The 27,312-nt window shown below is 52.1% G+C and overlaps 2 protein-coding genes across 4 annotated transcripts; one reads left to right on the top strand and one right to left on the bottom strand.

The window, feature by feature from the left end:
- The first annotated feature begins 1,434 nt into the window (after positions 1–1,434).
- Positions 1,435–11,064, top strand: CDK2AP1 (cyclin dependent kinase 2 associated protein 1). The gene is made up of 4 exons (XM_066371098.1): positions 1,435–1,772; positions 6,286–6,383; positions 7,933–8,059; positions 10,261–11,064. Exons 1-4 carry the CDS (start codon positions 1,502–1,504, stop codon positions 10,326–10,328), a joined length of 564 nt encoding a protein of 187 aa, XP_066227195.1. The 5' UTR covers positions 1,435–1,501; the 3' UTR covers positions 10,329–11,064.
- Positions 10,552–27,282, bottom strand: MTRFR (mitochondrial translation release factor in rescue). Of its 3 annotated transcripts, XM_066371096.1 has the most exons (4): positions 27,135–27,261; positions 20,690–20,795; positions 14,637–14,946; positions 10,552–13,196 (listed from the first exon to the last, which is right to left on the bottom strand). In XM_066371096.1, exons 2-4 carry the CDS (start codon positions 20,701–20,703, stop codon positions 12,957–12,959), a joined length of 564 nt encoding a protein of 187 aa, XP_066227193.1. In that variant the 5' UTR covers positions 20,704–20,795; positions 27,135–27,261; the 3' UTR covers positions 10,552–12,956. The 3 variants fall into 3 exon arrangements, with proteins under 3 accessions (XP_066227193.1, XP_066227192.1, XP_066227194.1); XM_066371095.1 differs by lacking the exon at positions 20,690–20,795 and having other exon boundaries at positions 27,135–27,282; XM_066371097.1 differs by lacking the exons at positions 20,690–20,795; positions 27,135–27,261 and adding an exon at positions 23,951–24,225.
- Positions 27,283–27,312: the final 30 nt, after the last annotated feature.

Genomic DNA, 27,312 nt, shown 5'->3' with positions numbered 1-27,312 from the left:
AAAAATCAACAAATGAATGCATAATAAATGGAACAACAAATCAATGTTTCTCTATTTATTTATTTTATTTATTTATTTATTTATTTTTTTTAGAGAGGAGAGGGAGAGACAGAGAGAGAGAGAGAGCAGAGACAGAGAGAGAGAAGGGGGGAGGCGCTGGAAGCATCAACTCCCATATATGCCTTGACCAGGCAAGCCCAGGGTTTCGAACCGGCGACCTCAGCATTCCCAGGTCGATGCTTTATCCACTGCGCCACCACAGGTCAGGCAAATCAATGTTTCTCTAAAATCAATAAATAAAAAAAGTTACATTGTGGCTCAGAATATATTTCCAATGGACAGTGTTACTTTTGAATGTGAGGTCCTGGGGCGAGGTGGGGGTGTGTGTATAAGAGAAGGCATTGTTAATTTGCTGAGCATCCTTGGTTTAACAAGCCTAAAACTGATCACAGGGGTGTTGGTTAAGTTGGTGGGGCGATGTCACTTGTACCTTCAATCCTCCAGGGAGGGAAGGAAGAAAGGCATGGGTGGTATCCCTTCCCTCTTGGCCAGAGAAGACCCTTCCTCACTAGAGCCAGATTATATCTGCACATCTGCAACTAATCGAAAAATTTCCAAGCCACAGTGATTAGAAAGGAGGGAAAAGATTGGGCCTGTTGTGTAGTTTGATGAGCTTTACTATTTAAGCAGAATGACTACCTTCAAAAGCTTAATCATCTAAATCCCAAACACATTTGATGATAACATGGCAGTCAAATTTGAGGATCAGGTGGGATGGGTTGGAAGGAGGGCCAAAAATTGTAAGGTAAACCCCAGATGAGGAGAAACTTGGCCAAGTTCATCCTTGTACCTTTGGCGCCTGGAAAAGCGCCGTGCACATAGTAGGCGTTTGTTACCTACCTATTTGAATGAAGTATGTTGCACAATTACCTGAATGCAAGGATGAATTTTCCAGGGGGAAACACCTCTCTGGCTGTTGTCAGTCTGAAAGGAGTTGCAGATCCTCAAAAGGGTTAAAAACCACTTAATACAGACGGGGACGTGAAATTTATTTGAAATCAATGACAAGAATTGGTCGTTCTGATTCTGGGGAGTAGCCAGACCTCGGCGTCTGGAAGGATCTACGTGCTTCAAAATACCATTCGCCACCATTTTCTCCAGGTAATTTTCCATCCCTGCCCCCACAGTCAAGGGGACAAAAAGTAATTTTGAAAATACAACCTTGCTATGTAAGAAAAAAAAAAGAATTTAAGCGGTAAAATAAGAAATCTCCAGGCGCTGGAAGCGAAGAAGAAGAAAGAGAGACCTATGCGGGCCACGGGCGCCGCCGGGACCCCAGCCCCCCAAACTTTGCCAAGTTACCGGCGCCGAGCGCGCGGGGAGGCGCGGGGCGCGGCCGCGGGCGGAGCCGCCCCCTGACGCCGGGCCGCCCCCTCCCGGCCCGGGCCGGCCCCGCTGGCTCGGCTCAAAGTTTGCGGCCGCCCCTGCGCCCGCCCGATGTATGGGTGATATACTGCGGCGGTGTCAGGGTGAGGGACGGCCATATTTGCCGGTGCGGCCCGAGCCGTCAACAACAAAAAGTGCGCGGGAGCTCGGCAGGCGCACGGACGGGCGCACGGACGCCGGGCCCGCCTCGCCGCCGCCCGGCCTCGCCGCCGCCGCCGCCGCCTCGCGGGCCGGGCCCCGCTGCGCCCCGCGCGCCCCGCCGCTCGGGGGGATGTCTTACAAACCGAACTTGACCGCGCACATGCCCGCCGCCTCCCTCAACGCCGGTGAGTGCGCCCCGTGGGCCGCGCGCGCCGCGCCCCAAGTGCCGCCAAGTTGGGGGCCCGCGCGCCCGGTTCCGGCTCCCGGGGGCCCGCGAGGCCGGGGCCGACGGGCACCGGGTACCGGCCCGGGGCAGCGCGGCAGCTGCCGCCGCCATGATTCCTGCGCCCGCGCTGCCAAAGTTGGCGGGTGCGCCCCGCGCGGCGCCGGGCCTCGGGCCGCAGCTGGGCCGAGGCCCGGGGCGCGGGCGGCTGCCGCGGTCCCCCCCACGCCGGCGGCCGAGGGCTCGCGGGGAGCGCGGCCGGCGAGGGCGGGGGAGGTTTCCTCGGCTCCTTTTTCCTCCGGCTTTTGGGCGGCTCGGCGAGGGCCCCTGCCGGCGGGAGTCGGGAGCGGCCGGGCCGCGTCAGGAACCGGGAGCGGGGCGCGGGGCACGGGGCCCGGGCCGCCGGTGGGGCGCGAGGATGCAGGCCGGGGCAGCGGGACTGCAGGAGCGCACGTGTGCAAGGCCTGGCCAGCCTGCGCAGGGTTGGGGGCGGCGTGCCAGTGCCAGGTGCAGCCGCCCGGGAGGGCGCGGGCCAGGTGGCCCGGCGCGGGGTCACCTAGGGGACCGAAGGGTCAGTGTGGTCTCAGCCTGGTGCGTGGGAGCAGGGCTCCTCAACGGGGCACGCGGGAGGTCCCCTTAGGCGTGCACCGAGTGAAAGAAGTTGGAGAGGTCTGGGGGGCCTCTGAGTGCCTGCAGGTGGTGTGTGTGTTTGGGGGGAGGTGTGCAGCTGAGCCGGGGTCCGCATCTCAGAGCCCCCAAGTCTAGACCTTGAAGGTTTCCTCCAGCATTATTCGAAAAGGGCCATCCTCTTCCGTCCCCTGGGGCGGCAGCCAGCGGTCCCAGGAAACTCCTCCAGAAGTTGTCAGGCAGCGATTGGCTGTGCCCAGGGGCTCGCCCCAGGGGCCAGAGGAGACGGGAAGGGGGTGTGCATGTGAAATTGTGGAGTTCAGAGGTGAGCAGCTTTGTCCCCTTACCAGGGTCCTTCTCCATTAGACACTAGGATACACTTACCAATAAGCTAGGCACACTTGTTGGGGGAGGGGAAAGAGGCCCTGGGGGGAGGGGACTGGCCTCCCTGGTTAGAAATGCCACGCTGGCAGTTGGCCTCAAGTTTGGGCCTTGTCTCCACATGTTGACTCCTTAACTCCAAAAATCCGAAGAGAGACCCCCAAAAACCATTTGCATCCATATAAAACATACATGTACATATATACATATATATTAAAGTTTTTGGATACAGACTTGGGGATTAGAGAGGGTTACGATTCAGGGTATGGATGGGGGAAGGGGTGTAGTCAAATGGGTCAAATGGGGCCTCTGAGTCCCAAGAGAAAAGAGTACTAGTTTCTCAAAGGTTCTCACCTGCTCTGGAATCTGCAAACCTCAAAAGAGACAGGCTTTGTGGCCCAGGTAGGATGTCTCACTTCCTGTCTCATCTGTCATCTTTAGGGTGGGAAGGCAGAGTGAGGGTCCTGCATGAACCTGACTAAACAGGCCGGAAATGTCAGGCCTGCCCTGGGATAGTTGAGGCAGGCGCCCTACACTGAGACTTTTGGGGTCTGGGGTCACAGAGTGACAGGCACCCACTCAGGACCCCAGAAGCCCTGTTCTGGGCTGGCTAGCACCTGTGTGCAGGTTTTCTTCTTTCTCCTACGGTGAAATCCAGGAGGGGTGCTCAGGTGCCCAGATCGTTGGTGTTTCGGTGGGTGCTCCCCTTGGACCCCTTTAGAAAGCCCCATCGCCCCCTGCCATTTGCATCCAAGATGGACTCTCCACTGCCGCTCCTCTGGCTTCCTTGTCATCATCCCTCACGCCCTCCAGCCCTGCCTCCTGTGCAAGGGTTGCCAAGCCGCGGCCTGGCGGCGGTGGCAGTGGCAGTGGTGGTTAGACAAAGCCCCCGCCTCCCTGCTGGAGCGCTCCCCCCCCCCAGGCGCCCCAAGTGGCGGGAAGGCCGCCAGCTCCCCAGGCCCAGGCCGCTCTTTGTCTGGCGTGGGGGCGGGGAGCTGCGCCTGGCCCCAGGAGCTGCTGGCCTCTGCCAGTCCCTCCCTCCGCTCGGCCTCCCTGGTCCCCGCACACTGCGCGCATTGTCTGTGATGCTTGATGCTGGGAGATGCTGCGCTCACACCCAGCCTGGTTTTCTCCCTGACCTTGTACATCCTGGACCCTCAAGGTCTATAGGAAGCAGTGGGCATGAGTGGAACTCAGGGCTATTTGCCAACTCTCCAAGGCCGCGACACCTCCCCACTCTCAACACAGTAAGGGATAGTGCTGGCATGCCACTGGGGTCACCTGCCCTAAGCTGTTGCCTTACTCTCCGCTCCCAATCAAAACCGGTAATTTCTCATTCCTCTTCCCTCTCCCTTAACCTCCCCCCTCCCAAGACTTAACCTATAGCCTGTTGGGAATGATTACCTCAAACAGATGGGGAAACTGAGGCCCAGACAGGGAATGGGCTTGTCTGAGGTCACACATCCAGGTGTGGCACAGCTGGACTGGCTCCTAGTCTGGGCCCTTGCCTGGAGGAGAGAAGACAGAGTGGGGAGGTAGGGACCCAGTAATAAAAATGAGAAGAAGGAGGGCAGGGGAGGTGCCAGCCCATCTCTGCCGGGGAGCTGGCATCTTAGATGCCTTGAAGTGCTACGGGATGACCCATGCCCACCCCCAGCCTCACACTGAGCATCCTGGCCTCCTAGAGAGATGTCGTAACTTGTAGCTGTCAGATTTGGAACCCAGTTCTGGGTCTGCAAAACCTGAGCTCCCCAGACCACTCTCACTGCCACATCAGAAAGTTCGGGAAGTCGGGGTCTGGCTGAGGTGGCAGGGGGAGCTCAGAAGCAGCTACCCTGCCCCGGTAACTGCTCTGGCACGCCTGTGGTCACCTTGGGCCCAGGTCACATCGTGCTGGCAGTGCGCCTCTGTCCTGTGCAGTGTGTGCCCTTGGTGCATGATCATCCCCACTTTAGAGGCTCTGAGCCACTCAGTAATGTGCCCAGTTATCAGCTGGTGGCTGGCAGTGTTCATGTTTCCTGGCTGGGCATCCCATGCTTGAGCATAATCCCAGGCCCCGGTGGGTAAATCCAGGGCAAGCTCAAGACAGCTGTCCCCAACTCCTGGACAGAGGGACAGGCATTGGAGCATTAGCCTCTTCTGTGCTCTGTGGCCTGGGCAGTACCCACCCTCTCTGGTCTGCTTCTCTCTCTACAGCAAGGAGCTGTAGGGTTCTCTCCGGCCTCTCCAGCTCCATCAGCCTGAGCCTCCTGAACTTCCTTCCTCCCTTGCCCCTCCCCTTGCTCACACCAGATGAGCAGCTGGTCGCTTTGGCCAGCCTGGCACCAGCTGTCCCTCCCTGGGGCCAGGTCTGCAGAGCCTGCTGTGTGCATGTGAGAGAGAGAGAGAGAGAGAGAGAGAGAAAGAGAGAGAGAGAGAGACAGACCGTTTGGCTCTGCGGGCGGCAGGTGGGGGGGTGCGGGGTGGGGAGCTGTTCCTCTGTCGGGGCGTGGAGGCAGGCAGGCAGCTGCTGAGGAGGGCTAGGTAAATTCTCCATGGTTACCGCTGTTTGTAATTCTACAGGACATCCTTTACCCGCTAATGGCCACTCGGACGCCATTACAGGTCTGCATGCTCCCAGCTCCTGCGCTGGAGCTGGGAGATTCCCTGCCGGGGACCTCTCCCTCCCTGTTTGGGAGACAGCACCCTGAGCCAGTCTGGGCCCTGTGGGTCCTTCTCTGCTGGAGGACAGTGTCTCTGAGCCTTGCAGTCCCTAAGTGGGGCCACCCCTCCCTTCCTGGGGTGCAAGTCATCTGGGCATGGATACAGGCTGTCATGAGCCCTGTCCCCTCTTTGGGGAGGGAGAGTGACAGGTGCTCAGAGAGCGAGGGCTTGCCTGAGGACACAGAGGCCACGATGGACTCCAGATTCCCAAATTTGTGTCCTTTTCACTGGTCTCCAGCCAGGGTTGGATCTCCATCTCCAGATACCCCACCCCCACCCGTCTGCCTCACCATGTGGCCCAGCAAAGGTTTGGGCCCCCAGGGAAGTCTTAGCCCAGGTGTGGCCCATCCTTGCTGGTAGCTGCTGGGCTATTGTAGCAGTGATGTGGCAAGATGACTACCCTCGAGGGAACAGGACCCGGGGGAAGGCTCTGAGGCTGTGGACAGCAGCATGTGTCATCTGGGGTACCAGTCCCAGCCCACAGGGATGGGCAGGAAGTCTGTGAGTGATTAGCCATGTCTGTGGTGGTGGTGGCTATGAAGAGCAGTGGCCTGTTCGTTACATTTTAGTATCCATCATGTAGGCTGCGGGCCAGCCAGTGCCAAAGTAGGACAGGAGCAGGGCTCTCTATCCTGAGAAGATGCGAGGCCCCTGCTGATGGCATGAGTCCTGGGCAGGGGGGACTGTTGCAGGACGCAGAAGCCTCCCCTTGGGTACAGCTGGTCCAGGCTATGTGATTCCTGATTCCTCTCTCCTCTCCCTAGCTGGGAGCGTCCACCCGCCTTCCACCAGCATGGCAACGTCCTCACAGTACCGCCAGCTGCTGAGTGACTACGGGCCACCATCTCTAGGCTACACTCAGGTATGGCGGCAGGGGTGGTGCATGGCCAGGGGTGCTCTGGAGACGACCTAAGCATGTAGGGCACGTGTTTCCCACCCTCCGGGGGGAGGAGGAGAGTTGGTGGGAAAGACAGGGGTAGGGATGGTGGGATGGAACAGTCCTCTGAGCTCTCTCACGCCACGGCCCTGGCTGGACTCCTGCAGGAGACCTGAGGCCTCAGAACAGAGGGTTGGCAAGGTGCTTCCTGGGGGACATGGCTGGGACAAGGGTTGGGGAGCCCCGGGATGGATGAAAGCCGCAGTTCTGTTGAGGAGCCACCACCCCATATATGTCCCTGGTGGGTCTTGTGTCTGGTTCCGGGGGAAGGAAGGCCTGACCTTGACTCTGGACCTGAGCCTGGACTGAGGGGAGGGCATCGGGTTCCCGCCTTGCCCCACAGTCATGGCCCCAGCGAAGAGGATGGACCTGTGTCCCGATGGGAGTCTGTGGTCCCTGAGTGAGGTTACGTGGGTTCACACCTGGTTCTCCCACTTGTGAGACTGTGACCCCTGCCCCTTGGCCCCATTTTGCCGTGTTGCTGAGACTGGGTTTCCTTACTACCAAGTGGGGGTTAGGGAGATCACTGGGGCGGTGCGAGCATCCGTGGAGGAATGCCCTTCCGTCAAGTGGCACCTGCCAGGTAAACACGGAGGATACGTGGCCGCCAGCGGCAACATTCTCTCCTGTGGCCGGAACTCGCAGCATTCTGAGGTCGCCAGGGACGCTGTGCTTGGGGGTGAGGAAGCGACTGGTGGGGCCATACCCCACTAGGCCGTGCTGTCCCAGGAGTAGAAGCGGGCGTGGGCCCGGGAGCGTGACCACCTGAAGAAGCGGGGGTTGTGGCAGGAGGATGGGCCGCGGCCGCTGGAGAGGCAGCACAAGGCCCTGGCCATGTGGCGGCTGCAGGAGCTGCCGGCGCGCTGGGCCTGCGGAGGCCAGGGCAGGGCGCCTGGGGGCCAGGCCAGGCAGCCGATTAGGACAGAGGAGGAGATGGAGATGGAGGAGGAGCCGCAGGAGGAGGAAAGGGAGAGGCCCTGGGAGTCCAGCCTCATGGTTCGAGGGTTGGCTTGGGGCTGCCGGCGGGGAGGATGGGAGAATGGGGACATACTCCGGGCTCTGTCCGGATGGCTGTGGTGACTTGCATAGGCTTGCTGAGCCCCCGGGTGTGGCCTCTGTCTTGCCCACTTGCTCTGCACCCTCGGCCCCAGGGTTAAATTTGCTCATCCACCCGGGTCCTAGGAAATTCTCTGTGGAGCCATTCCTGTCCAGACAGGCCACTGAGATGATGAAAGCTTCCTAGCGACTGCTGGGTGGATTCTGGGGGTGTGGGGACAGTGGAGGGCCACCTCCCTGCTCTGTAGCTCGCCGCCTGAGGGGACGGGCCTGGCCCCAGCAGAGGCAGCTGCCCAGCCAAGCTGCCCGCCCTCCTTGGTCCCGCCCTTGTCGCCACGAGGCCATGCGGTGGGGCCCGACCGCGGCATTGGAGTCGGGCTGGGATTCGGTCCGACTGAACTTTCCCTTCTGATCCTAGGGAACTGGGAACAGCCAGGTGCCCCAGAGCAAGTACGCCGAGCTACTGGCCATCATTGAAGAGCTGGGGAAAGAGATCCGACCCACGTACGCGGGCAGCAAGAGTGCCATGGAGAGGCTAAAACGAGGTGTGTCCCGGGCCCAGCCTCCCACCAGGTGACCCGAAAGCACCGGCCCATCACTGCTGCGGAAGGTTTTGTAGGAAATGCGTTAGAGGGTGGGGGCACTCCCGATTGGTTGCCGTCACCGTGGGATGTGAACTTGAGGGATCTGATGGGAAGGGGCTTGGCCGGTACTTGTTTTCTGAGGGGCTTCTAAGAGGGGCAGCTGCAGCCAGTGAGCCTTGCTCCCCCCCCCCCCCCCCCCAGTGTGCCACCAGGAGGGTCCACCTGGTTTAAAAAGGAATCCTGGAAGCTCCGCCTCCTCCCTTCTCCACCGGAGCCCAGGGTGTATGTGTGGGGGAGGGACGACATGTCATAATCTGGGGCAGGGCAGCAGGAATGCCTTGAAGTTCTCTTATGATGGGAGAGTGTGATATTGCAGAAAAAAAATGATTCACATGGAGATGCGACCAGCCAGCTGACCTCAGAAGGATGGGAAGCAGTTTGCTGCTTCATGTGGGCAAGGGGGAAGGGGGGAGGGGGAAAGGGGTTTCTGTTTTAGAAGGTGGCAGTTCAGAGCCCAGTGCCTATGTGTGGATTCCAGTTCAGGAGGGATTTGGGGAGGGGGCTCTCTAACTTGGAGGAAAAGGAGAGAAGAACATTCTTTGGTTATAAACCTGAGGCGTAAGTCGGGGGCTGCTGTTCGGACCGTGACTCCGCAGAGGCAGGCAAGGCCGGCCGAGGACAAGCCCAGAGAAGCAGAGGCCTTGACTGGTGTTTAGGAAGCCCTGGTGGAGACTGATGGCACAGCTGGGTTGGGGGATAGCAGGCGTCAGGAAGGGGACTGGCAGTGAGGAGCTGGCTCTGACAGGGCTTGTGGGGGACGTGGAACATAGCTCAACCGCTGTCCAACCCAGGGGTCACGTGGGTGTCGTGCTGTTGTCCAGGCTGCTTTAGAGTCGGAGGGAGCAAGAGAGTCCCAGTGACTGGAGTGTTCATTACCAGAACAGAAATTCCTGGGAAGACGCTAGACCCCAAAGTCTAACAGGCAGTCTGCAGTCACCCCAGCAGCTGGTGGGGCAGATCCTGGGCCCGCAGCTAGCTGCTCCTGCCCAGTAGACAAGCCCTGCTAGCCAGGTTCATGTCTTAGCAGGGCAAAAGGGGTCACATAGGGCATAAGGGAGTCAGGTGCATTGTCGATAGGTCGGCAAACTGCAGCCGGTGAGCAGGGAAGGGTTTTAGGATTTTTAATGGTAAGATAAGTATGACTTTGTGACACGTGAAATTTTTGTGACATTCAAACCTGTGTCCATAAATAATGGGATACAGCCACACCCATTTGCTTATATAACGTCTATGGCTGCTTTCACAATTCAACGGCAGACTCCTCTGGAGTTGAGGACTCATGACAGTGACCCTGTAGCCAGCCCACAAAGCCTAAAGTGTTTGCTGTCTGGCCCTTCACAGAAAACTTCTAAAGTTCTGAGAGATAAGATTGGTGAGCTGTGGGTGCCTAAGGGACTTGGGGATGTCATTCTCATGGCCTTCTGGGAGTCTGTCTCTTAAGAAGGAATAGGTTCTCGGTATCTAGTAAAATGAGCTCAATAACTGTATTTCATCAAGTTCAGTAGATACAAAAAATAAATCATGGAGAGAAAAGATGCGGAGAGTAACAAACAGGACAGAAAGATGGTAGCTCAGGGACCCCGGGGGAAGCACATCACCGTGAACCAAGGTTGAACGTAAGCGAGCAGCTGTCACCTTGTGCCCTGACACGTGCAGGCTACCTGACACTGTCAGGCCCTTTCTAGAATTTAGAAGCAGCCAGAGAAAAACAGTGTCTTGGAGGCACGGATCTCCAGAGTGGGTCAGGCTTACAGAATGTGGGGGAGGCACAGACCCTGCTGTCTAGATGGGAAGACAGTTGCTGGAGAATCGTGTCCTGAAGGAAGAGCTTGCTGGCTGTCACCCTGAGTGCAGGAAGAGGTTTTTAGGGAGACCCAAAGAGAACGTTCTAGGAGGTGAGGCTTTGAGAGAGAGAGGCTGATGGGATGTTCATGCTTTGTAAATCACTTGGAAGCCTGTGGGGTTTGGACACCCGTCCCGAGTTCCCTCCCAGTGTGAGAGGTGTTCTGTCTGGCTGTGAAAGGACCTGTCTTCCCCTTGTGGAACCCTCTTCTGGACTGGGTTCAGCCGGATGGTTCCCACCTCTGCTTCTTCCCCTCCAGGCATCATCCACGCGAGAGGACTGGTTCGGGAGTGCTTGGCTGAAACGGAACGCAACGCCAGGTCCTAGCTGCCCTGTCAGCCCGGAAGGCTTTCCAGCTTCTCCCACAAGTTCTAGTTCATCTCCCCTGTTCAGATGAAACTTGTTTTCAAAATGGTAACAGTTTGGCTTCTGCTCCCTGTACCCCTCCCGTGGTTCATTAGGCTCTGCACCTATAGTCGCTGAGACAGAGATTTATTTCTCAGTTGATTAGGGTTTACAGATTAGTTAGGAACTACTGCTACCCAGGCTGTTTATTTTTTTTTAAGCATTGATTTAAATGTTGCAGGACAGAGTTCCCTATCTCAAGGCAAACTGGGGTTTGCCTCCAGGATACCAGTGTTTTTCGCTTTTGGATACATTTATGTTACTGGAATTGTTCTTTGTTTCTCTTCCTGAGCTGACAGGACTCAAAGGATTTTGTCCTCCGTGCATACTGACTGCAGCACATTTTACTAGCAACTGTCCCTGTTGGCTAGACAGTATAGATTCTGCTTCGTGTAACTTTTTTGCTTAAGCATTTGCATGACTTTAGTGCTTTGACATCCATTTTTAAAATGCACAAGTTATAAATACAGAAGAGAGAGCAACTTGCCAAACCTCGCTTCACAAGGACCCCTGAAATGTTCTCCCAAGACTGTATGTAGATTTCAGTTCTGCCTTTTTCTGTAAGTTGATCCAAACATCTGGAAGAAAATGACTTAACACTGTTTGCATCTTTGTATGTATTTATTACTTGATGTAATAAAGCTTATTTTCATTAACAGTTGGTATGAAGATGTGGGTTCCTTGAATGCAGTGGTCTTTTGAAAAACAGCTCCGCAGGGAGAGGTGGGAGAGACCAGTCACAGGTGGGCACGTCCTCGCCTGGCCCAGAAACGTGCAGTGTGCTGGTGTGACCAGCACAGCGGGCTGGGGAAGGAGTGCGTGCGCTGCAGTCACCCAGCAGGGATGCGGCCAGGTTGTGCTCTGGTGCATTTTTTTTTTCTTTTTTACAGAGATAGAGAGAGGGATAGATAGGGACAGACAGGAACGGAGAGAGATGAGAAGCATCAGTTTTTTGTTGTGGCACTTTAGTTGTTCATTGATTGATTTTTCTATGTGCCTTAACTGGGGGGCTACAGCAGACCGAATAACCCCTTCCTTGAGCCAGTGACCTTGGGCTCAAGCTGGTTAGTTTTTTTTTTTTTTAATTTTTATTTATTTTAGTGAGAGAAAGAGAGAGAGAGAAGGTGGGGAGGAGCAGGAAGCATCAACTCCCATATGTGCCTTGACCAGGCAGGCCCAGGTTTTGAACCGGCGACTTCAGCATTCCAGGCCAACACTTTACCCAGTGAGCCACCATAGGCCAGGCATAGCTGGTGACTCTTGCTCAAACCAGATAAGCCCATGCTCAAGCTGGCGGCCTTGGGGTCTTGAACCTGGGTCCTCCGCATCCCAGTCCGACGCTCTATCCACTGTGCTACCGTCTGGTCAGGCTCTGGTGCATTTTAATTGCAGCGGAGTCAGGAAGGGACGCAGTTGCCGACTTTGCCCTGTGCCGCCTCCCCGTTCCCACCATCAGGACCTTCTGGGTTCTTACCCTGTGAGCATTTCCAGGGTGCCACAGGAATCCTTTTCATACAACGCAGCCACTAAACTCAAGCTGGCTGCCTCGTCTGGTGCTCACCGGAAGGAGAACCTGCCTTGGTGTCAGGACAACTCTGGGTTGTGCTTATGTCCGGGTGGTGGAGGTAATTTTTATTGCCAGTCCCCATGGAATGAGCGTTCACTTTGGCGAGGAGTGTGGGCAGTGGTGCAGGCACGGGGTGGTCCTGGGGAGAAGGGCTGTAACTAGCTGCCTGGAGGTGGGTATCTCTGGACGCAGAGATGAGGGAGGCCCTGTGTCTGACTGTGGGCACACCTCCCAGGTAGGTGTTCTCCCTCCTTGTTCTACATGTGAACTCGGGAAGTGTTCGAACGAGCCAGGCCGTTAACCTTGCCTAAACGACACCAAACGACGGTAAAAGGGCAAACGATGGTGAGGGTGTTGAGCAACTTCACAAACAAGTCAGGTTTCTGGAAGCTTGTCTCTCATAAACCTGCTTGTAAATCAACATACAGGGATGATTTGTGTTTGCCCATCAGAAAAGGCACTTGGTCACAAGGTCTAGCCAGCTGATGGGGCTAGTAACTCACACACCTCTAAGTCTTTGCCATCTTGTTCTCTCTTAATCTGACATGAAGCTAACTGATGTCTGAGTACCACTGAGCAGGGACCTCCCAGTGGATGACAGGATGACCCTAAAGGCTACTCATGTCTGTCTCAATTTTTAAAGATATATTTTTTTTATTTCTAACCTTTGATAATAAGATATAATCCCACAAGTGTATGGCTTAGAAAAATAAAGTGGCGTCCTTCTCACTACTGTCCAGAGCCAGAGCTGTGAGCCCATGCTCCCCAAGGACAATTGTCCCTCCCCTGAAAGCCCCCCCTCTGTGCCTGTCGTGGCTTCCTGGTTTCCTTCCGTTTCATCCTAAGGGCATCTAGTCACAGCTTAGTCCACCATCTAAGATATTGAAGACTTTTACATTGGTTGAGAATGCTGCTTTCAAAACTCCGCAGTCACGCTGATGGCGGCCTCACCACGTTGTTCCTGCCCGGCATCCGGTGGGCACTCAGTCGGACCCCGCTGCTCCTCCATGGAGCGTTCTGCTCGACGCCTGGAGCATCTTTAGCTGCTTCTTTTTCTCCAGTGTCTCCTTGGCTCTTCTTTTCCGTTCCTGCTTTTTCCTCTCTGCTTCTCGCTTCTCTCTGTGAGCCGCACTGTCTTCACCGTTGTAGAAGATATCTACTTTTTCTTGTAGGATCCTCCGAGCTAGCTTTCTGTTTTGATCGACAGATCTTGTCTGATGGCACTGTGAGAGAGGGAATCCACAGTGTGAAAACCACAGGTCCCCAGGAATCACTGAACTCCATTCTGTCACCACAGATGGAGGCGGGCCCGGGAGGAAGGGCCACGTCAGGAATCCCAGCAAGTCCCTGACAGGCACGAAAGCCACGTCCTTTCCGGCCTCTGCTCGGCCTCTGCCCTGTCCCGCCATCCCTCCCCCACACATGTGGCTTTCATGGTGACTGTTTCATGGTTAAGAATGTTTTGTTTAGAAGCAATGGTGGTAGCCTTTAAATAACTTAAAAAGTCCCAAAATACTTTTGAGAATGTCAGCTGATGTGTCTAGCTTGTGACCAGGGAACAAGCCCTCTGTGTCAATGTCATCCTGTCTGTAGGAGGGCAGCGGGGACCTCACACCCTGTCAGCCACAGCTTCCTGAGCTGATACCCCAGCTCCGTGGCTGGTGCCCTGCCAAGCTAGTGGATGGAAGAGGATCACTGTGAAGTCAGGGTGGGAGAACAGGGCCGAAAGCAAATTTGAAGTAGGTTATACAAAATGGGTCAAACAAAAATTACGTCTGGTTTCAGAGTCGACCCGTTGCTCATGAATGACACTGTTTCAAGGAGGAAGAGAAAAGTGGTTGAGATTTTGATAAACTCTTGGCTCAAAGAGTCAGCAGGTAAGAAAGCCGCTGGAGACATGACTGTGGGTTGGGTTGGGTTTGGCCTGGGCTGACTCCTCAGCTGGAGGACCTGGGGCAAATTGCTTAACCTCTCTGAGCCTCCCTTCCCTGAACCACTGTGGGGCAGAGTGGGAGATGGGCTTGTGCGATTTGCGTGTTACTGCGTGCAGCGTCGCTCAGGCCAGCGCGGGCCACACAGCTACCGGACCGCGCATGCTGGTGCAGAGAGAGTGCCTTTGTTTCTTGCTGCAGCCCAAGGTGCAAGCCACCTTAGGGCCCTCTGGCAACCCTGGACGGACAGGCAGCTCCTCTGCACAGAGGCAGAGGAAGCAGGGGAGTGTTGCCGTTTCCTAGAGGTTCAGAATGTGTTGACTGCTGGTGACACTGATCAGAGCTCAGTGTTTCATAGAGAGGAGGAAGACTCCCATGGGCAGCAGAGCACTGCAGTCTGAGTGCCGGGCAGGCCTGTCCCCATGCTCTCAGGCTCAGAAGGGGAGGCATGGCTGAGGGGCGGGGGATGCAGAGGATGTGACCAACCCGGTCAGCCAGCCAGCCAGCCCACTAAGCACTGCGGCTGCTCGCAGACGGCGGGCCTGCTTGCTGCTCCAGGACATGGTGCCCGGGGCAGCGCTGAGGCCTGGCGTGGCTTTACAAGAACTGAGCTGCCTGTTGAATGCAGGGAGGGCAGCAGGAGCCTGGCTCCAGAGGACCCCTAGGAGGCTCCTGAGGCTGCACGTGGCCTCAGGGAGGGATGGCTCAGGGCAGGGGCCCCCTCCCCCCTACCTTGACGACCAGGCCCGAGGGGAGATGTTTCAGCACCACGCAGTTGCTGGTTTTGTTGATCGCCTGGCCCCCGGGACCATGTCCCTTCACAAACTGCTCTTCGAGCTCACTCTCATCCAGGGGAAGCAGAGCAGGGCGGTCCTTCTTGCCTGCTTCTTGGACCAGAGGGGCTGCCATCCCCGGGGACAACAGGGCCGGCCTCGCCCCGTGCTGGCGTCCCCATGGCACAGCGCACACTCTGGTCAGCGGGGCAGGGAAGCGAAACAGGCCCAAGGCACTCATGGGCAGGGGGGCTCTGCTTGCGGAGGACCTGAGTGGGACAAAGACAACAGCAGCCTTTCAGCATGATACACCTGCACTCACGTTATACCGCTGGTTCTGGGACAGCCTATAATACACCCGTTTAGACCACCCCGTCTCAGGGAAGCAGTGAGGACAGGGTTTTCAGCCACCGACACCTGTCCCCAGCCTGGCATCAGCTGCTGTGTTCTCACACTGCACGCCTGGCCAGCCGTTGAGTCTTTTCTCATTATAGCCCAGAAATACCTGCAGAGCACCCAGAGGTGCCGTTTCCTCAGGAAGGACAGGCTCTGGGTGTGAAACTCGGGAGAACAGGGCTGTAGCTGGATAAAGTATAAACAGTATGTGAAGCAAGAACCGGGACCTGAGTTGGGTACCACTGTTGGAACCCGCACGTGAAGGCGACAGCGTGCAATGGTCTGTGTTATAGCTGAGCTTAAACAGTCTGATACAGTAAATATCGTTATCAATCAATGTCATGGTTGTTGTTTTTAATGTTTCCAGTTTCTTGGGTTTGAATAGGAACATCTGTTCCCTCAGACGCACTGCCAACAACAGGATCCAACTGGTACTGCTGTTAGAGCTATCCGACTAGCTGACTTTCATCAAGGTGCCTGGTAGGTTCAGAGTGCCCCGCGAGGTATTTTGTGAGCCACGCGAGGTGAAAATGCTGGGCTGTTTGTGGAGCGCAGTGTGGTCAGAGAGAAAGCAGTATTTAACAATAAGATCTGAGTAACTACTTGAGACCCAGCTTGAGACGGCAACGTCTTAGCTGACACATGAAGGAAACAGAGAGTAACAACCGTGAGGACGGGAGCCCGTGGGACTTGCTTCTTTCGAGGGGTAGGAAGGCAGGATCTGCAGGTGTTATGTCTTCACAGGTCTACATGCAAACAGGGGGCAGGGGGGACCACAACCTGGGTGGGTTTTCTCATCCGGGGAATGGGTGAACAAGCCTTTCCCCACCCGCCCCAGACAGGCTTAGAGCTCAGAGGAGAAGAGAGTTCCAGGAAGGTTCCCCCTCTTTCTTTTTGTAGCAAGAGAGAGAAGCAGCAACTCATAGTTGAGTCACCTTCGTTGTTGATTGCTTCTCATACCGTGCCTTGACCGGAGGGGTCCAGCTGAGCCCCCCAGTGACCATGGGATCATGTTGATGATCCCACGCTCAAGCCGGTGACCTTGGGGTTTTGAACCTGGGATCTCAGTGTCCTGGGTCGAGGTTCTATTCACTGTGCCATCACCTATCAGGCCGGAAGGGGCTTCCGTTGATACCTTTGAAGGTATGAGACTGGTTTATAGCAAAATCCCCATAGCCTAGTGGATTATGGGAACTATGGTTGTGCCATTTGGTTATGCTTCTGGACGGACGAATATGTGGGCACTAAAAACAGACACTGCTCTACAACAACTGCTCTTATGCGGCTCTAAATAGCTTCTTCTACTGTTTAAAACCTTGTAAATTCTAGCTCATGGCAACTGGTCTCCTAAGGTGGACAGGAGTCCACCTAAGCCAACTCCTAAGCCCAGAGTATCTGTGCATCCACCAAACAATTTCCCCAGGCTTCTTCCGGCTTGTCACCTGTCACACCCTGTCGTTTTGACTGTTAACATCTCCTGGGCCCACATTGATCTGTAGGTAAGCACTTAGGAAGCGAATGAAGAACACTAAAAATCCTTCCTTGTAAAGACAAGCATTTTCTGTAACTTTAAAAACAATTTTTAGGCCTGACCTGTGGTGGCGCAGTGGATAAAGCGTCAATCTGGAAATGCTGAGGTCGCCAGTTCGAAACCCTGGGCTTGCCTGGTCAAGGCACATATGGGAATTGATGCTTCCTGCTCCTCTCCCCCTTTTCTCGCTCCTTTCTAAAATGAATAAATAAATAAAAAAAATTAAAAAACAATTTTTTTATTCATTGATTTTTAGAGGGAGAAAACATCAATCTGTTCCTGTAGGTGCCCTGACTGGGGAATCAAACTGGCAACCTCTGTGCTTCGGGATGACGCTCTAACCAACTGAGCCATTCGGCCAAGGTGACGTTAAATCTAAGTGTCTTAGTCATCACAACAGTTGATGCTGCAATGGTACTGTTCACTAGGAATGACAATACAGTGGTCTTTATCTCTCTCTTCTCTCCTGTTTGTCGTCCAATGCTGGTTTTCAGTTCTGGAACTGACACTATGGTCTAACCTCATCCTTCCTTTGTGGAAGAGCATTAGGGTGTTGTCAGCCCCTGTGGGTGACAGTGAAGGTGGTGTGGTAAGGTGCTGTTCCATGGCTGGGGAGGGATGTGTTCAGAAAGAGTGTGCCCGTGAAAAGATTGTCTAAAAATGGCGTTTGTCTATCGTGTGTGAAGTACTGCAGAAGTATTCTTGGGGAAACAAGGTAATCGATAAACCGAGGCCCTTTCCTGAGACAGAGATGACAAAGGACCCGCTCCCTGGTAACAGTGCCGTGAGCAAGACCAGGCCGTGCCCAGAACCTCCCTGCCCTGCCTTATACGAGCTTTCAATCCACAGAACAAAATTTCCTTTGTGTCTCAAACAGCGCCTCGTCCCGGGGTTAGATTCATTATGGAACACGAGCCCAGCGCCTCTCTTGGGGTTTCTCTTCCGTTAGTAAATCTGACCAGGCAGGACAGCACTGGGATGTGGCCCAGTGACAAAGAAAGGAAGCAAGCCTGAGATGAGGCAAAACCCCCAGACAAAGAAGGGTGCTTTAATCGGCTGCTTTGTCATCAGCCCAGAGTGTTTCCAATCTCTCTACCTTTCTGTCCTAGTTCAGAGCTGACAGGCACGCTGGAAGGTCTCCCACCCAACTGGAGTTCAAGAAGGTCCCCAGTGTTCAGTTACTGGCTGCTTTGTGTAACAGCTAATTCCAACAGCCAATCGGATGGTTCTAAATACTTTTAGTGTCTCCTGGAGCGCTGGCTGTACTCCAATGACAGCTAAAAATGACAAACACACCCATGGTTCCACTTCCCCAAAGCCCAGAGAAGAATACAGATTGGATTTCAGTTTTTGTGATACCCTCAGAGCAACCCAAAGTCTTTGGGGAACAATAAAAGCGGTTGAAATTAGAGCTCATCGTGACATTAAAAAAGAAGAAGAAAAAAAAAGGTAACAAGAAGTGCTGGTAAGGGGAAACCAGCAGTCTTGACAGCTTTGCTCCAATTCCTTTCTGGGAGCGCTGGGCTTCGGTTCAGGGCTGGCTCCCACCCTGACTTCCTGTCGCTCCGGGTGTCCTGGGATGCTGCCTTCTGCACCAAAGAGCTGACTGCAGTTCAGGTTAAAGCCTCTCTCATTGTCCGAGTCCCTTCCCCCTTGGTCAAGTTTGAGATAACAGGTGTCAGGTCTTGGAAAAGGGAATGTTAATTTGTTCAGTGATATTTTCCACATCTACTACTACGAACCAGGCATGGGCCTCGGGGAGCATACGGAGCCTGCAGCGAAAGAGAGGAATTAAGATGTCTGCATGATATAAGCCACACGACCTGCTACAGAGCTGTGCTTCTCACTTTCCTGTGGCCCTGCGTCCCCTGGAGGGTCTGGTGTGGGGACTGGAACTGGCTTCTGTTAGGCTTCTCTTCTTGACCTGGATCCAGCCAGCACACAGTCCGTCTGCTGGCTTCCACACCCACCCCAGACTGAGAGGACATCTGGTGGCACGATGGCACGTTCGGCTCTGGAACGTGGCTGTGACTGGAGCCAACAGTCACTGGTTTAAACCAGACACAGTGCAGTGAGGCCTGTTCCCCCCACAGCTCTACTGCTCTGGAGCGTGCTCCTGGGTCGGCAAGGCCTGTTGTGTCTCTAAGAAAGGATACTGACTCTGTTTTCAGGAAGGCACAGGAGTTCAGTCTCTGGACCAGGGGTCCCCAAACTACGGCCCGTGGGCCACATGCGGCCCCCTGAGGCCATTTATCTGGCCCCCACCGCACTTCTGGAAGGGGCACCGCTTTCATAGGTGGTCAGTGGAGGAGCATAGTTCCCATTGAAATACTGGTCAGTTTGTTGATTTAAATTTACTTTTTTTTTTTTTTAATTTTTATTTATTTATTTATTCATTTTACAGAGGAAAGGGAGAGACAGAGAGAGAGAGAGAAAGAGAGGAGAGACAGAGAGAGAGAAGGGTGGGAGGAGCTGGAAGCATCAACTCCCATATGTGCCTTGACCAGGCAAGCCCAGGGTTTTGAACCGGCGACCTCAGCATTTCCAGGTCGACGCTTTATCCACTGCGCCACCACAGGTCAGACTTGTTTGTTATTTTAAATATTGTATTTCTTCCCATTTTGTTTTTTTACTTTAAAATAAGATATGTGCAGTGTGCATAGGGATTTGTTCATATTTTTTTTTTGTAGTCCGGCCCTCCAACGGTCTGAGGGACGGTGAACTGGCCCCCTGTGTAAAAAGTTTGGGGACCCCTACTCTGGACTCACCTTCTGGACATCATTTGCCTAAAATTCACTGTTGAACTATTTTTAAAAATTATTTTTTTTTTATGAAGGGAAGAATACTAGTTTCTCGTAGCCACAACTTGCATGGTATATCAACCTTCTAGACAGGTCATGAAGACTGACCGAAGGAACTGAGGTGCAGATGAACTGAAATGGGAGCTTTAGGAAAGAAGGTTGTTCAGGTTCTCTCTGCTCAGCCTTCCAGGTGCAGACCAACCCCCAGGGGGCCTTGTTAGAGAAGACACTGGTTCATCAGGGCCTGGGGCTCTGCATGTCTTGCTTTCTTTTTTAAAATGTATTTATTGATTTTAGAGAGAGAGGAAGGAAGAGAAAGAGAAAGACCGTTCCTGCATGCACCTGACCAGTGACTGAACCCACAGCCTTGGTGTATTAGGATGATGCTCTAACTAGAGGAGGGATCCAGCCAGGGCAGACGCTGCATGTCTAACCAGCTCACACACCTAAAGGCTCTGAGCAAGCATCTGGGAATTGTCTGATGTCCAAGATAGAGCCGAAGAAGGTAGGCAGGCAGCGGGGGGTGAGAACAGAGGAAAATGAAATGGATATTGATTTGAGCTAACAGAGAAGGTAAGATGGTAACAAGGGGATTAGGAAACTAGGTCATCTGAAAAAGGGACACCAAAATGTGGGCTCCTATTGCAGTCATGTTCTTGAACACTACTGTCTGATACAAACAGAATGCAACCTACGTGCAAAATCCTACATTTCCTTGTAGTCACGTGAAAAACAGTGAAGGGAGTGATAAAGTTAATTTTACTATATTAGCAAAATTCACCGAATATATTTTATTTCATGTATTTTAACCCAATAGATCTAAAATGTTATTTCTACATGTAACCAATGTAGTAATGGTATTTTTATTATGTTATCTATTTACTTTTTCACCGTGTTCCCCCGTTCCATCTTGGCTGCCACAGCTGGACAAATGAAAGCACAAGGACCCTTTCTCTTGCAAGCAGAGCCTAGAATTCAGGAGTGCTGGCTGCCGCCTAACCTCAGTTTCCCCTCCCTAGTCAAGGGATAAGAGGGCAGGTCTTCAAACAATAGCAGAGGGCTGGATAGGACGCCATGGGCTTGACCAGGCTGACTGCAGCCCTGCAGCTTTAAACAGCCAGCGGATGGCACCAGAGGCCTAGTGAGGGGCTGATTCTCTGAGAAACGCTTAGTAATAGTCACGTTTCCAACCTGTGTCTGGCTGCTCTCTGCAGAATGGGGGGTGAAAGTGAAGGTAGCCTCCCTCCATCTTTCACACCCAGCTCACCCTCCGGTTCTAGTCACCTGAAATCCCTCATGAGAGCCGGACTCTTTTCCAAATGGAATGGCGGAGAGCAGCTCGCACCTGAAACAGACCCGGGTGTCCTTTCCTAGGCTCAGTGGCGTCACCCTGCAGATAAAGCACTTTTCATCCACAGAAAGTGTTTGCCGGGAATTTCTCAAAGAAGACGAGCTTAATGGATTGAGCAGGAAACGCAGAGCTGTTATCTTAGACTTGGGGGGTGGGAGAAGAAGAGACCACTCTGGGTCTGGTCTAAATTTAATAGGCGTATCGCTGCACGGTTGGAGAGACGACTAATGGAGCAGAGAAAGATAAAAGCTTTCAGTTCCTATGATAACATCCTGTTCCGTTTTTTGTTTGTTTTGTTTTAAATAGAAAACTTTGAATCCACAGAGAATTACACCTGTTCTACTCATGCGCATCACGGTGACTATATTCTCTTTACAGCATCTACCGGGAACTTGGTAACTTACCACATACATTATTAAAATCAGACAGAAACACATAAAAAAGGCCGCAATAATAACACTCCATTTTCTCCTAAAAGTCTCCAAGTTTCTATTTTCATAATGATGATGCCTTGTGTTTGTCTGGGAGTTAGTTTCCAACAGCACTTTCAAATACGAGCGTATCTGATACAAATAAAGAGATGCATGCTGAGGGGTTACTTCAGATATACCATTGGAAGAGCAGTGGCTAGTCTATTTTTTAAACTAAACTGAGCCTTTCTACAGCTTGTTTCTTTACCTTTCAGAACATCTCCAGGTCTGTTCTTTCCCTAGCCCCTTAAAGTATATGTTAGCTCATCTCCCTCAATGTTTTCTTCTTAATGCCTCCTCTCATTTTCTGGTCCCTGAAGGGGACCATCAGTGTGACCGGCATCAGGGTCTCGACTTACTGTGCATTTTGGCCACTATTGCTCCTGTACAATGGAGGTCATACCACCTAGGTGAGGAAAACACCCTACTGTCGCCACAAATGTAAAGCAATCAGCACTTTGGATCCCTAAACTGGTGGTTTTCTTTTACTTTTTTTTTTTTTTAACAGAGACAGAGAGTCAAAAAGAGGGACAGATAGGGACAGACAGACAGGAAGGGAGAGAGACAAGAAGCATCAATTCTTTGTTGTGGCTTCTTAGTTGTTCATTGATTGCTTTTGCATATGTGCCTTGACTGGGGGAGCTACAGCAGAGCGACTCCTTGGGTAAGCCAGTGACCTTGGGCTTCAAACCAGTGACCATGGGGTCATATCTATGATCCCATGCTCAAGCTAGTGACTGTGCGCTCAAGCTGGATGAGCCCGCGCTCAAACTGTTGACCTCGGGGTTTTGAACTTGGGTCTTCCACGTCCCAGTCTGATGCTCTATCTAGCGCCACTGCCTGGTCAGGCATAAATTGGTGGTTTTCAACTGCTGGTCTGCGGGCTGGTACCAGTCGACCAGAAATTTTATGTTTCTTTCGTGGATCAGCACCAGTCTGCAGACTTGAGGTTGAAAACCATAACCCCGAGGATCCTCTGACACGCCACCTACACTGCGGTCTTACTCCACAAACCCACTTGGCAAACAGATTTATTTCATGGAATTCTGATTTAGAGCTCAGAGTGAAAAGGCTAGAACAGTGACTGGCTAATTATTTTACTTGTTTTGGTCCCATTTAAGAAGTACTTGGGCCTGTGGTTGAGTAAGTCAGTTGGTTAGAGTGTCATCCTGATACCCCAAGGTTATGGATTCGATCCCCAGTCAGGGTACATACAAGAACAAATGCACAGCCTGACCTGTGGTGGCGCAGTGGATAAAGCGTCAACCTGGAAATGCTGAGGTTGCCGGTTCGAAACCCCTGGGCTTGCCTGGTCAAGGCACATATGGGAGTTGATGCTTCCAGCTCCTCCCCCCTTCTCTCTCTGTCTCTTCTCTCTGTCTCTCTCTGTCTCTTCTCTCTCTCTCTCTCTGTCTCTCCCTCTCCTCTCTAAAATGAATAAATTAAAAAAAGAACAAATGCACAAATAAGTGGAACAAATCGATGTTTCTCTCTAAAATCAATAAATAATAATAAAAAAAGTACTAGGAAACTTTGGAATTACCAAAAACATGCTGTTTGGTGAGGTCATAATTCTGGTCTATGACAGCAGGAGCCAAGGAGAAAATGATGATGCCAACAACACAGCTCCTGACTTCCTGTGAGCTTCAAATGAAAAGCTAAGCCTGACCAGGTGGTGGCACAGTGGATAGGGCGTCGGACTGGGATGCGGAAGGACCCAGGTTCGAGACCCCGAGGTCGCCAGCTTGAGCGCGGGCTCATCTGGCTTGAGCAAAAAGCTCACCAGCTTGGACCCAAGGTCGCTGGCTCCAGCGAGGGGTTACTCAGTCTGCTGAAGGCCCGCGGTCAAGGCACATATGAGAAAGCAATCAATGAACAACTAAGAAGTCGCAACGCGCAACGAAAAACTAATGATTGATGCTTCTCATCTCTCTCCATTCCTGTCTGTCTGTCCTTGTCTATCTCTGCCTCTGTAAAAAAAAAAAAAAAAAAAAAAAAAAAAAAAAAAATGAGAAGCTAAAACCCACCTTGAACAAGTCCTGATTTAACCATAGAGATCTTTTTTTAAAATTTTTAATATTTTTTTTGTTTATTCATTTTAGAGAGAGGAGACAGAGAGAAAGAGAGAGAGAGAGAGAGAGAGAGGGAGAGAGAGAGAGAAGGGGGGGAGGAGCAGAAAGCATCAACTCCTATATGTACCTTGACCAGGCAAGCCCAGGGTTTTGAACCGGTGACTTCAGCATTCTAGGTGGACGGTTTACCCACTGCGCCACCACAGGTCAGGCCAACCAAAGAGATCTTTAGGAACTGTCTAATACAGTGTGTCTGTAAAGTCATGGTGCATTTTTGACTGGTCACAGGAAAGCAACAAAAGACGATAGAAATGTGAAATCTGCACCAAATAAAAGGAAAACTTTCCCAGTTTCATACCTATTCACAGTGCAGTTCGATGTGAGCTCACGCACAGATTTTTTTTAGGGCTCCTTAGGTAGCTATACCGTAGCAGGCATCCCCAAACTACGGCCCGCGGGCCGCATGTGGCCCCCTGAGGCCATTTATCCGGCCCTTGCCGCACTTCTGGAAGGGGCACCTCTTTCACTGGTGGTCAGTGAGAGGAGCACTGTATGTGGTGGCCCTCCAACGGTCTGAGGGACAGTGAACTGGCCCCCTGTGTAAAAAGTTTGGGGACCCCTGCTACAGACTCGTCACTGACTGATGACCTACCAGAACAGGGTTTCTCCACCAAACTGCCGGTTTCCTTCAACTGCCTATCCCACCGAGTAATGTTATTCCTATGTGGTGGCGCTTCGTTATAAACATGCCGATATTCACGTTGCACTTTGGTCATGGATTCGAATATAGCGAGCCACAGAACACACTGAACTTTCCTCTGTACCGTCCACATCTCAACTGGCATGGCCGTGGTCTGCTCCACTGTATACACGGTGTTATGTCATCATCTGCGCATGTGCACATGCTGCCACATCATCCTACAGAAACTGGGAGGATTTTCCTTTTATTTGGTGCAGATTTCACATTTCTATCGTCTTTTGTTGCTTTCCTGTGACCGATCAAAAGTGCATCATGACTTTATGGACACACTGTATAGTAGGAAAAGTCATATTTAAATGATACCCAATTATTTTCTTCCATTTTAATGGTTAAACTATAAAGTTTTAGAGTTTCTCATCTTTTGCTGTGGAGAACTGGTCCCCTGTTTGTATATAACAATCAATGACACAAAGTAACACCCTGGTTAACAGACACTGAATTTCTTAATCCATTAGTGGTTACTATTACTGAATAGCCTGATCTTATCCCAATCAATGTGAAAAATCTTCACAATAAAGCTGTCAATTTAAAGACTTCATGACAAAAGAGAGATTTCGATTCTCCATTGAGCAATCTGATGTTATAATAAAATTATATGGTAATCATCCCTCATAAGGCCATAAAATTAGTATAAACTCTCCAGTATGCGGGTGGGGGAGGTTTACAGTAGATACACTCATTATACTTAATACATTTACTAGAATTTCTAAAGTTTTCTACATCTGTTTTTATTTTTTTAGATTTTATTTTATAGATATAGAGAGGGTATATGTTCATTGGTTGATTCTTGTACTTATCAGTACGACACTCTAACCAACTGGGCTACCCAGTCAGAGCCCATTGGTTGATTCTTGTATGTGCCCTGACCAGGATCGAACCCACAACCTTGCTGAATCGGTATGACTTATAACCAACTGAGCTACCCAGCCAAGGCTCCACTCTGAATTGTTTTAAATTAAGACCCTACTTAAAGAGCCTAAGTTAACACATACGGTGTTGTTGTTTTTTTTTTTAATTTTTTTTTTTTTTAAAGATTTTATTTATTCATTATAGAGAGGGGAGAGAGAGAGAGAGAAGGGGGGAGGAGCAGGAAGCATCAACTCCCATATGTGCCTTGACCAGGCAAGCCCAGGGTTTTGAACCAGCAACCTCAGCGTTTCCAGGTTGTCGCTTTATCCACTGCGCCACCACAGGTCAGGCAACACATTCGGTCTTAAGACCATACTAAAATATTTCATTCCATCAGGTGATTAACGAGACAACTAGGTTGATCAGAATACTAGCTCCTGAGCATATGGACTTATTATTTAAGTTTTTTTTTTTTTTTTTTTACAGGGACAGAGAGAAAGTCAGAGAGAGGGATAGACAGGGACAGACAGACAGGAATGGAGAGAGATGAGAAGCATCAATCATCAATTTTTCATTGTGGCACTTTAGTTGTTCATTGATTGCTTTCCCATATGTGGCTTGACCGCGGGCCTTCAGCAGACCGAGTAACCCCTTGCTCGAGTCAGTGACCTTGGGTCCAAGCTGGTGAGCTTTTTGCTCAAGCCAGATGAGCCTGCATTCAAGCTGGCGACCTCGGGGTCTCGAACCTGGGTCCTCCGCATCCCAGTCTGACACTCTATCCACTGCGCCACCGCCTGGTCAGGCTGGACTTATTATTATTGATGGCTAAAAAAGTTACCGACCTGTGGTGGCGCAGTGGATAAAGCGTTGACCTGGAAATGCTGAGGTCGCCGGTTTGAAACCCTGGGCTTGCCTGGTTAAGGCACATATGGGAGTTGATGCTTCCAGCTCTTCCCCACCTTCTCTCTGTCTCTCTCTCCTCTCTGTCTCTCTCTCTCCCTTTCTCTCTCCTCTCTAAAATGAATAATAATAATAAAAAAAAGCAAAAAAAAAAGTTACCTATAACTCACATTGCCAAAAACAAAAAATAACACTCTCAAAATGAACAGCATCCATCTGATTTTGCAGCCAAAGCAATGATCTATCTGCCTCTCACATGGTTAGGAACTGACCACTGGTGCTGGCCGCTTTTGGGGTGAATATTTTTCTTGTGCGGAAACACCTCTTTCCCTGGAGCTGTCTCAGGAACTCACACTTCCATGAGTGTAAGATTCTACATGGTGTCAAATAAGGTTTTGTGATCAACTGAAATCAGTGATAAAAGTGCTGGGGCGGGGTGGGGGAGGAGGTTGGGTGGATTTGAAATATTCACTGAGAACAGAGCCATATACTTAAAAAATAATTTGACTTGGGTTAGATATTACACGAGCATAATATTGACTGGTGGGTTAACACAATTTGGGGGTCGGGGTTGGTGGGTTGAATTTATTTAAGTTTTAAATCTTCCATATACGGATGGGCCAAGGTTTTGTGGCTAGAGACTGGATTCTTAAGGTGGAAACATTATTGCGAGGGGTACTTAGGGACAGGATGTGTGTCAATCCAAGGGCAAACACGGCTCCTGCGCCCTGGTTTTTCAGGCACATCTAAGTGACAGGCAAAGTCCTTTTACTGTGGGCTCAGGGCGCTGGGAGGATAAATCTAATCTAAAAGCTGGAAGGACCTTAGAAGGTGAGCTTATTTGAAGAATGTGGACGGCACAGAGCAGATGAGATGGGCTGGAGCTCCCAGGGAGGGACGCGGGAATCTCTGCAGTCCTTCTAAATATCTGGCAAGAGCCACACTGACACCTACTATGTGCCAGACCTAAAATAGCCCCGCTGCGTGCTCAGGGCGCCAAAAAGCTTTGCTGAACAAGTAAAGGAGGATCGTTCCATCTATCCTCGGTCTCGGGGGAGCTGTTTTCTCCAGAGTGGTGCGCTTCCCCCCCCCCCTCTCTGTCCTTGAAGAGCCCCAGGGCTGACCCCCAGCAGCCTAGGACAGGCCAGATTCAGGGAACACTCAGGTGTCTGGACTGGCTTCACCTCGCCGCCAGCAGGGCCTCAGGTCAATCGGGTTGCACGACTTAGGGTCGCAAACCCGGAAACTTAAAGCATCCGGGCTTCCAGTCCCCTCTCCAGAGCTCTTGACAATCGTATGGGTACCTAGTTTCTCCGCGGACACTTACCTGGCCCCAGGATTGGCCTCCGCCCCCAAAGTTACGGGGAAACCCAGAATCTCCGCAGAACAGAAATCGCAGTCGCGATCTCCAGTCCGCGCACGCGCGGTACCCCAGCCACAGCTTCCCTCACCTTGCCTGAGGCTCATTCTTTCCAACTGCGCATGCGGGAAGCTGAGGCCTCTTT

The sequence above is a fragment of the Saccopteryx leptura genome, chromosome 2 (genome assembly GCF_036850995.1).
Source record: "Saccopteryx leptura isolate mSacLep1 chromosome 2, mSacLep1_pri_phased_curated, whole genome shotgun sequence".
Taxonomy (NCBI): Eukaryota; Metazoa; Chordata; class Mammalia; order Chiroptera; family Emballonuridae; genus Saccopteryx; species Saccopteryx leptura.
This window is presented reverse-complemented; position numbering and strand designations above follow the sequence as displayed.